General features: G+C 35.8%; 1 protein-coding gene across 1 annotated transcript; it reads right to left on the reverse strand.

Moving 5' to 3' along the window:
* Positions 1-533: 533 nt before the first annotated feature.
* Positions 534-7,694, reverse strand: LOC147395564 (signal peptidase complex subunit 2-like). Its single transcript, XM_086450671.1, has 5 exons — positions 7,485-7,694; positions 7,236-7,387; positions 7,034-7,115; positions 916-1,058; positions 534-834 (listed from the first exon to the last, which is right to left on the reverse strand). Exons 1-5 carry the CDS (start codon positions 7,584-7,586, stop codon positions 738-740), a joined length of 576 nt encoding a protein of 191 aa, XP_086306797.1. The 5' UTR covers positions 7,587-7,694; the 3' UTR covers positions 534-737.
* Between the last annotated feature and the right edge of the window lie 3,860 nt (positions 7,695-11,554).

An 11,554-nucleotide genomic window follows, 5' to 3' on the forward strand; every position in this document is an offset into this window, starting at 1 on the left:
ATAAGAGAAATTATATACATTACACATTATCATATTTTTTTTGGAATTTATGATGTTTATCTATATGTTGTTTATGGGATCAGTTCTAATCCAATCCAAACCACTGGATCAAGGCGTTCGAGATTTTAAATGTTGCTGATCCAACAAGAAAATAAATTAGGTTTATCTGAGCAGATCCAATTCATTGACAGCCTTAAATGCAGTATTAAAAGGATTGGATGGACTTGTCTTGCTACAAAGACAGACCTTAGTATGATTGTTGGGTTCAACCAGCTGGAAGGTTAAGGTTTCTTTCCACACCCAGCTCTACACAGCCTGCAAAATTAGGTTGTTGATGGATATAGAAAAGCAAGCAGAAGGCCTTCGAAAATCTAGTAGACTACTACTAGTTTCTCAAAACTGTCTTCAAGGATGAAAGCAAATTGTACTTCGTGCCGAATGGCGGTTGAAGGAAAATCAGGAATTCATCTAACAAACAAACAGCACAGATTCCATACAGGCATCAAATAATCATCAGCACAGGTGCAAAACTGTGACAACTAACTAAAAGGTTCTGATTGGCTTTTCCTTTGTCAGTATGTAGTAACATGTTCTTTGAAATTGGTAAAGACCGACTGTTTTGATTTAAAATTCTTTAGCAGTATCAAAGATTCGAAGAATCAAACGTTACCACTGGAATCTTTTCTGTCTGACTTCTCTCCTGTGTCATAGTGGAGAAGATTAAAAAAGGCTTGAAGTCACTTGGTCTTCCTTGATTCTCCTGTATACTTGGTGATCAGTCCCTCGACATCTTTCCAGAATAGACCTTCCACCAGAATTCCATCCTTCGTGAACCTGCAACATATTCACCTAGGAAAGTGAGAGAAAGCACTTGGACAACTTAAAAAGGAAACCGAGAGAGAGAGAGAGAGAGACCATTGAGTAACACTCTTGGTGAGCTCGACTGTTTCCTTAGCTGAAACAGACTTGGGATCAGCACTAGTTATCGATAGAGTGTACATGTCAGAGAACCTTGGTAATTTAGAAGAGACCACCAACCCAGTGCTGTTGAAGGATCCCTGTACAAAAGAAAAGAAATGCTACTCAATTTAAATATAAAAAAATTAACAGAACTGTAACCAAATTTTTCGACAATACATTGATGTAGATTTAATTTTCAAAAGTCAATAATATGCAGCAATTCAACACTACGTTTGATAGTATATTTAATTTTCAAAAATTACTCATCTTTGCAAGTGTTGTGATAAGCTACAGGCCAAAGAGAAGAATTTTAAGTTGATACCAATTTTTTGCAGCAAGGTTAATGGGAAATGTTCTTTCTTTTTTCTTTATCCAAGAAAAAAAATAACGTCAAGAACAGGAGCAATAGTGGACTTTGAACATCGTTGACAGTTATAATGGTTATAACATTGAGTACTTTTCCTAATATCTTATAATTTGATACGTTGCACTATCGCATAATACAATCTATTTTGAAAGAAAGAAATTATTATTAAGACAATTTTACAATGTTATAGTGGTCCTAAAATAATTGCATGACAGATACAAGATAAGTAGCATTATTATATGTACAAAATAATCGGCTATGATCCACCACCATATCACTATTAATAATGATTACGACAATCATCACTAAAAACCATGGCCTAGACAATACTTACAGCCACATTGGACATACGGTAAACTAAAACAGAACTCATAAAATGGTTTTAGCCTATTATTCAGAAATTCTTTCCAATACCTGGAAGTGGTTTTACAAAACAAACTATAATTACAGGCATATTTACCACATGCATTCTGGGAGCCTGTAGCACTTATAAAAAACAAATGAGCCTTCCTAACCTATTTGCCTGTTAACTCTGATAAAGCCACCGACACAAGGGTGTTGTTCACTCATCCTCACCACCTACTCTACTTACTATTATAAGTGATACAGTACAACATTTAAAACTATTGCTCCTATTATTATCTTCCTTTCAAATACTCCATCCCCATCCCAAAAGATTCCTAAAGAGAAAGAAGAAACACCCAATCATTAACTAGGACATCTCAAAAAACAAAAATGACTCCAAAGCCCTTTCTTTTATCCAAAGAAGAGTCAAATGACCCACATTTCCCCTCTCCCTACACATTATGCACAAATGGCAACATAAAGTTTGCTTGTTAAAGACATTTGCAGATTAGAACTTTTTCTGGATAAGTATCTGCTGATTAAAACCCTGCCCAAATTAACTATCCAATTTTGTGTTGGTCCAAATGATCATCCAATTGGGGCTTTGTTAGTGTCAATCCTCTGCAACTGTGTGGGCTCAAAATTGTCTTGGGTGTTCTTAGGAGTTTATGGCCCCACAAGGGATATGGAGCAAGATCAGTTTTGGAAGGAATTGGACAATGTGTCATCCAACTGGGATAGGCCGAGATGCTTGGAAGGTGACTTCAATTCCATTGGATTTAATTTTGAAAAGAGTGGAGGATTGAGTTTTTCTAGAAGCTTGACGGGGTTTACTGACTTTGTGAGTAGAAATGAGTTGTTGGATTACCAATGGGAGGCAAAAGTTTTACTTGGTCCAATAATCAGGAAATTCCAATTTTGTCTCGTTTGGAGAGATTTCTCGTGACTCCAAGCTGAGAAGAACTTTTTGGGTCTGTCCTTCAATCAGCAATGCCAAATCCTGCTTCTGACCACTCTCCCATCATCTTGGAGGCGGGGGTAAACTTGAGACGGCAAACTCCTTTCCACTTTGAAAACATGTGGCTTAATCACAAAGGTTCCTAGAGTTGGTAACTTCTTGATGGAATAGTTTGAAGTAACGGGTAGACCAAGAGCGAAGTTTAGGCAAAAATTAAAAGCGCTAAAGGAAAAGCTAAAATACTGGAATAAGGAGATCTTTGGGAGAGTTGAAGATAGGTAGCAATCTTTGTTGGAGATGATAGAAAATCGTGATAGGAAGGAAGAGTAAGAAGGGTCACTTTCTGTGGAGGAGAGGGCTTCTTGTGTTAACTTAAGAGAGAAACTTTTGAAAGTGTCTCTGTTGGAGAAAATTAGTTGGAAGCAAAAAATCAAGGGTGAATGCCTTAAGAAGGATGATAACAATACCAAATTCTTTCATCAAAAATCACCAACTCTCACAAGAGGTCCAATTTCATTGCAAAGATCTGGGTTAATGATAGTTTTCTAGAAGAGGAGAGAATAAGAGAAGGATTGTGGATTTCTACCAAAATCTCTATTTAGAGGAGTGGGTTGATCAGCCTTTTTTGGACAATTTAGGGCTTGAGCCCATTACGCTAGAGATGAAGGATTGGTTTCTAAAGACCATTTGGAGAAGAGGAGGTTTTCCAAGCTATTGGAAGCTCGATCGACGATAAGGTCTAGGAAGGCTTCCTATGGCCTTTTATATGTTCTGTTAGAAAACTATTAAGGAAGATTTGATGTTGGCCATTAAGGATTTTCATTAGTGGAGCTTTTTGAATCACAATTCTAACGCTACTTTTATTTCTTTAGTTTCTAAGAAAGAGGGAACAGAGGAGCTGAGTGATTTTAGACCTATTAATTTGGTGTGCTCGATGTACAAGATTTTTCGAAGGTTCTTGCTTCTAGGCTAAAAGTTGTGGTCCCTAAAATTATAGGTTAAGAACAAGGGACTTTCATCAAAAGGACAAAAATCTTAGATAGGGTTTTGATAGCCAACGAATATATTGATTCAAGGAGAAGATATGGTATGCTAAGGTTAATGTGTAAAATCAACATAGAGAAGGCCTATGACCATGTCAAAAATGAATTCTTGGGTAAGCAAATGTGTCTCCTACACATCTTTCTCCATTACGGTTAAGGGTAGTCCTGCAAGCTTCTTTGGAAGCTCAAGAAGACTAAGGCAAGGTGACCAACTATCCCTATTTCTCTTTAACATTGTTGTCGAAGCTTTGGGTAGGATGATTTCCAGAGCAACTAGTGTGGGGACCATAACCCACCCTATACAACTGCATGGACAATATTCTCTATGATGTAAATGCTTCTACTAAGATTGCAAAGAAATTGTGGAACATGCGTTAAAAAAAAAAAGTAAAAAACAAAAGATAGAGAAGACCAATGTTTTTCACCGCTAAGGAATGAAGGGAAGTGTTACACAAGCCAAGGCCTTGAAGAATAAGGCCACAAGCATGCATTATTCCAAATTGATAAACAAATAAATAAATAGAAAATTCTAATAAAAGAAAAGGAAAAAATCTCAAAAAAAAAAGGGAATAATAATAATAACTCACAATTTCATTCTAAAGTTTAATATCCAAAATAATCATGTTCAAACTAAAATTGCACCAGATCCAGAATTTCATATTTCAAACTTGCAAAGTTTTAATCCCCAAATAGAAGAAAATACTGCAAGTGTAACAACCACGATAACTAAAAACCATACACCACTCTATGGCCATAAGAAGTAGTGAGGGAGTAGGTTCAGGTATAGCCGGTGCAATAGAAATAGAGAAGAAATAAGGGGAGGGGAGGGGTGAAGAGGAAGAAGATTAAGAGTTAGAAACAGTTGAAGTTTATATATGGCATTTAGGGAAATTAAATGGTATAACAGGAACAGGTTTATACTCATAATAAATATTATGTGACGACACTACAAAAATATAAAGGAAAAAGTGTAACACATCATATCTTCAAAAGGAGCCAAAAAGGCATGTACCACCGTAAAATATAAGCCTTTTCAATGCCTCTTTGAATAAGGCAAAAGCCTTTTTTTTTAAAGAGCTTCTCAATAAAGCAGGCCTCAAGACGTAAGCCTTCAATGCCTTCGAAAATATTGGCTCCCACATGTGGTGTTTCTAAGTAGGTCCCACATCTTTGTAGTATGAACTTGAGATTCATGCATTTGGTTGACAATTAAAACTTTTGGGTGCAGGAAAATACCAAAAATGGAAGGCATTGCAATGTTTACCCTTATTTTTCTCATGTCCTCATCAGAATTTTCAGTCCCACACTGAAAAGGTATAGAAGTAGTGAATATGCTTAGTTTTGGCCTTTGATCTAGATAGAATTTGAGCTCAATACAGGAGATCAAAATGGCATGCGCACCACCTCGCATAGCAAGGTATTGAGTTCCAAGTTGACCTAAGGACCATGGCTTCTAAGAACTTCCAAGTTCCAAATTTTTGGACATAACTAATTTGGTCCTTCCCTTTATCTTCTGTTTTACCCACTTTTGTATCCGTTGGAATTGACTTGATCTTGTATCCATCGATGAGCAAAAGGGAGAGCAGGTCTATGACTATGACGTCTCCTTTTGCATTGAGCCTCTTGCTGATTGTTCCATACATGTCACACTAAGATGTCACAATTTTTTGGGGCTCTGTTTTCAGACATCTTCCTGAATTACATTTTCAGACATAAATCTTTCCACCTTAGCTTTTTTTTTTTTTTTTTTTGAATTTCTTCTTCGAGAGGGTATACAGCATCTTGCCATTGAGATCAGTGGTATTGGAGTGTTGTCAAGTGCCTAACATTTGATCAAGACCGTTAAACCCTGGGAGTGAACATCTAGCTTCTTGTTAACATCATATTGAGGTGTATGACTAAAAGGAATGGTGATCTTCCTTAGTAGACTGTGCAGTGCATGCCTTAACCTTAGATAAGTTTTCATCATTTGTACAAATCCCTCTGCTGCTATAATATTTGAACTTTTTTTTACTGCTAATTGTTATGGTATATTGCTTCGACTGGGCACTGTTATTGTCACACTAAGATATCGCAACTGTTTGGGACTGCGTTTTCAGACATCTTCCTGAATTACATTTTCAGACCTAAATCTTTCCACCTTAGATTTTTTTTTTTTTTTTTTTTTTTTTTTTTTTTTTTTAATTTCTTCTTCGAGAGGGTATACAGCGTTTTGCCATTGAGATCAGTGGTATTGGAGTGTTGTCAAGTGCCTAACATTTGATCAAGATCATTAAATCCTGGGAGTGAACATCTAGCAATTTGTTAACATCATATCAAGGTGTGTGACTAAAAGGAATGGTGATCTTCCTTAGGAGACTGTGCAGTGCATGCCTTAACCTCAGATAAGTTTTTATCATTTGTACAAATCCTTCTGCTGCTATAATATTTGAATTTTTTTTACTGCTAATTGTTCTGGTATAGTGCTTCGACTGGGCACTTTTATTGTTCGTGGAAAGGAATTAATTTCTGTTGCTTATCTTTGCATAAGAGCCGTTACAAAATTTGGTAATTCTATGTAATCTCTTTACTGTATTAATCTATTGTTACAGAAACACATCTGCATTGTTTCCACCAGCTAGTAGTTACCAATTTATAATAGCCTTCCCCAGATAGTTTTCAACATCAAATTCAATATCAATAGTTACAACGACATATTTCTTTTCCAAGGTAAATCACGCAATCAGTGTTGTCAAATGCGGTCGCATATTCGCATATGCTACAATCGCATACCCCAAACTATGCTATCTGCCAATGTGTGATTACATATCTTTGAGTGTGATGGCATATTTTGCAAAAAAATAATTCTTGCAGCAAATGCCACCGCACATGCGCTGTGCGAAATTGCATATACGAACAGCATGTGCTGATCGCACATGGTTGCATATGCTATTCAACAACATTGCACGCAATATTACGCAGGTATTGCATATCCATGAAATCCAAAACACGCAATATTACAGTTAACAGTGAATTTCTCAAGTTTCTATATTCAAAGAAAGTCTGTTCTACTAAGAATTTAATGCACACCGTATGCATAACTTCAGATGACTATGAAAACAACAACTTTGTAGATCTTATGCCCCAAAATTCACATATCACATGCTAAATCCTCAAGAAATCATAGATGAAATTGATTAGCTATATATTTAAAGAAAGCATCAAGGATTTCAAATCTATGGGATACATCCGATTGTACCTTTCCTTTAATCTAACCCAATAAATTCCCTAAAAAGTGCAAATATTTGAACTTCCAAAGATCAAGAGTATCACAAATTTAAATTTAAAAAAAATAAAATATAAAAATAAAAAAAAACTTACAGCGAGAGGATAAGTAAACAGAATTGCGTTCTTCTCTTTGGTGTATATGATGAGCTGCAACAATCCATTGAACAAGATATACTTGCGAAACAGTCAAAGATAAAACAAAAATTCTTACAGATCAACAACACCAGTAAAATACCAAATCATTCCTCTAAGAAAAACAAGAAATCTAACCAAATTAGGTCATAAAGAAGGATATAATATGATGCACCCAATCAAAAAATCTCTGTTCTCAGGGAATTTCTTGGGGTAAAACTGCGCCACTAGAGCGATGATTATGATAATTGTTCCCATAAACAATCTTATGTTGCTCATCCTCACATCTTCCTTGTATCCTCGACTGGTAACGATCTGTGAGAAGAAAGAATAAAGATTGATAGACATAGATAGAGAGATCTAGGGTTTTGGAGGAAAATAAATGAGAGATTGTGGTGTGAGTAGTTGTTACCTCTGAGACGGATTCGTCGAGAAGGTGTTTGATGGAGTGAGGATCCATCAAATTCGCCTTTTTAGGGTTTGTGGTGGGAGAGGTGGTCTCATTTTTCGCCATTTCTCCTTTCTTTCTCCTGTATTTCAGAAGATTATTTCGCAATGTCGGAAAATGGAGGGAGAGAGTGAGAGACTCGTCAAGGCGAGACTTGACCCTCGAGAACCCCTTTTAAGAATGTCTCAAGCGACTCCATTTATTACCGAGGCGCTCCTCTAACATGCGCTGGGTGTGCGTTACGGACCCAAAAATTTGATGGGTTCCTGTTAAGAGTGCAACTCGGTTCGGTTTGATTCGATTTATGGGTAAATTGCAACCGATCCAACATAGGTCGGTTCACTACATAAGAACCAAAACTGAACCGAAATGGCAATAGAACCAAACCAATCCAAATCAAACTAAGGTCGCTTTGGCTCAGTTCCATGGGTTGCCAATATCCTATACTTAGTTGGAAACGACATATTTTTAATTAAAAATAATAATAAATAAAAAAATAATTATATAATAGACAATTAATTTATTAATTAAAAAAATTATTAATTTATCTCTAAAGAAGTCATTATCTTTGTCCAAACTTCTAAAATAATTCACATAACTGAATAAATTTATTTATTTATTTTATAAGATTCGGTTTGATTTATACAAGCCTTGAATTAGACCCGAATCAAATTGATTGGTTCTCCATTTTCTAAACTTAGAACGAAACCTCTACTTATTCCAAATCGAACCAAACATGTCCAAAACTATCAGTTTGATTTAATTCTCGGTTTGCACAGGACCAAGTTCCACTTCTAGTTCTTTTCAATCCTTCGAAGGAGGTTATATTGGCACACCAACTTCTACTTCTAACACATTATCCTTTTGAAATTATAAATTATTGAGATATTTCCCAAAGAATAATGATGAAGTGACGTCATATTGCACACCTTGACATGGAATTGTATGGAAACCATAGATAATTTCCTTGAGATACGAGTGGAAAAGAATATATCGGTCCTATCCATTTTTCACATGAAGATGTGCAATATGAGGTCCAAGCTTGAGGTCACTCCAACACGGCTCTCCTTCCCAAAACATGCACAACTTAAGTAAAATTTCACCCATTGTACACAATTCATTTTAATTCCCAAAACATGTGTTTTCCAGTGAATTTATCACTTTTATAATCAACAGATTCGTTGATATGGCAAAACCGTTGGTATTGTATCAACGAATCCATTGATTATAGAAGTAACAAACTCACTGGAAAACACATGTTTTGGGAATAAAAACGAGCAGTGTACCGGACTTGAAATTTTGTCATATTCAACGCAAAAATAGAGATTCACCCATTATTTGAAATATTAACTACCATTTCAACCCTCTCCATGAGATAAAAGAGTAATAACTTTTTTGGAGGCCTAGTGGCCTGTGGCAGTATCACGCCAATATATTATGAATGAACATTATAAAATCAACAAAATCTCACTATGTAATAAAATCATGTATGGTGTTTATTCTTAAGATAATGATATGGTCAATTGCCTGTTTTATAAGGGTCGGGATTGGTAGACACGTGGAAAGAGAACTCATATGTTGACTCACAATCTTGATTGTGTACATGTGAAATCCAAAGGTCAAAATAAACAAAAATATCCCAAGAATATAACACAAATCTCGAAGATAAATCTCAATAGTTGGATTAATATTTACACGGTTGGGATTGTGTGTGAACACATTAATTCACTTTCATGAGTATATGATACCAATCCTTTTTATGATGTAGGGTATTTTACATCCCTCGTGATATTTCTTACCTTTAGAGTGTGCAACCATGGTTTATAGTAGTTTGAAAAAAGTATTTTTTTCATCATGATTTACAATATAACCATGTGCCAATTTATATTATATGACCCTGTCTTTCCTCCACTCCTTGTCTTCCCTTATTATCTTCATTTTCTAATACTTTCTAGCAATTATCGTTTGGGGCAGAACCAAGATTTTCTTGTAGTGGGGGCCAACTATTAATGGTACATGTGAAGACCTTGAAAATGAATGGTTTCGTGGAGAATTCTAGAGATTTTTTTTATTGGAAGTTGAAGAAAATGATATTTAGGTCATTTCCAATTATTACTCCCATTCTCTCCTTACTAGTTCCGCTCTTAATTATCATAGCTTCCTCTCCCCTCCCCCCTCCAAAGAAGAAAAAAAAGCTTCTATGATATGGAATCATATCCCTCAAGATAATAAATAACACTAAAAACCGGATTAGCCAAGGTTTGAGCTTGAATATGGGCAAAATTATATTTTTGATAAAACAAACCAGATTGGGTTTCGGGAATAAACATTGGGTTGCTTGAACTTAATATGATTATAATTTAAGAAGTTCTCATTGAAAATTCACATTTCAAACTCTAATTAATCATCATCATATTTTTCTTAACATTTGCTCATAGTTTCATGTATATGAACTTTGAAATAAAATTTTAGAACAATAATTGTAACTTTTATATTTTTTTTACTACTTTATATAAGTCATTATCATTACTACCCGAATTGGGTTTGGCATGGCTTGAGCATTTCATGCCCAAGATCGTGTTGGGATGGGCATGGGTTGGTGTTTGTCAAGTATGGGTTGATCTCCAACCTACCAGAGTTGTAGCCTTACCTCTCTGACCGATTTGAGATAGCTATTCTCCTAAATCCAAAAGGATAACAATATTATTTTCTATTCAAAATCCACACATAAATATTTTTAGAGACATTTTAAAACCAACTAATCTTAATGCAAAATTCAAACTCGTCTCACTCCAATCCTAATCAAGCATAATCCCTAAAATTAGGCAACTAAATATGTTATTGTGCAACATAACTTGCAATTAATTCTACCATACATAACTCACAAATGGTCATGTTTAGGATCCTGGCATTTTGTCCCTTTTTGAAAAACAACCTCGCCATCAAGGATAAGCAATTACACTTGTTAACCAATGTCTTCCAGACTACTCGTTGTTAGAAAAATCTGCAGTTTTTCCAGATTTTGTGACCGAGTAGGGTTATTTGAGCTACGATTTAAGTGGGTTCCATTAATTTTTGTAGCGGGACCACTTGGAAACTTATTCATTTTATTGAAGAGAATATTTTCACGTTTTTAGTTGTCAAAAATCTATTTAGGGTGAATAACAAATCAACTTCTAAGAACCCCTATTAGCCATGGTTTGTTATATGTGGTTTATAAAATTATTGGGTTTATAAGTAAAACTCTTTAGTCCCACATCGGATAAGAATAAGAAAATTGTCTAGTTCTTATATAGAACTTCTCATATCACTTAAGTGTATACGAGAAAGAGACTTGAATAAGTCCACGCACGCGCACAAGGGACTCATGGGCTCAAGGAGGATTTGATCCATTGGTCCAAAAAATCCTTAATGCGTGTGCAGGCACACGATGCGCGCGCAGGGGGGTGCAAATTTGGCTTCACGTGGGTGCGCGTGACGGGCCTCGCGTCCTTTTGCTAATTTTCGTGTTGGGCTTGGGCTGGGCTTAAATCCGATTTTTCATTTGAAAGGGGCACACCCCTTAGTTCCTATCACCGTTCATTAAACACCATGGGTGCCTGTTCGGTCAGTTTAGGACACCTCCCTTGATTTCTTTGGGTTGTCTCTTAAGAGACACACATACACATGTCCTTTTCTAAGAGACATTATATCTCTTAGATCATTCTTTTTTCTAAGAGACGCATTGTCTCTTAATTTTCTATAAATAGGTCATCTCGACCTCTGTTTTACTCACTCAAAAATTTTCTCTTCTTCTTCTTTGCTGTTTAAACGTGTGTTAGCATTCTGATTTTTCGTTTGCATTCTTTAAGAGTACAAACAGTAACGTTCGGTTCGCTAGACGTGTAGTTTGTAGTGCTGCCTCTACACGTGTGATTGTTGTATCTTGGGAGACAATTGTTCATTGATCCGTGTGCATCAAGTTACGGGAACAAATTTGTTTTAAAAACATTGTGTTCAACACAGGCCTCGGTCAAATTTCAATTTATTCATTC

Source organism: Akebia trifoliata, chromosome 8, assembly GCF_017979445.1.
Source record: "Akebia trifoliata isolate Shusen 1 chromosome 8, ASM1797944v1, whole genome shotgun sequence".
Classification (NCBI taxonomy): domain Eukaryota; kingdom Viridiplantae; phylum Streptophyta; class Magnoliopsida; order Ranunculales; family Lardizabalaceae; genus Akebia; species Akebia trifoliata.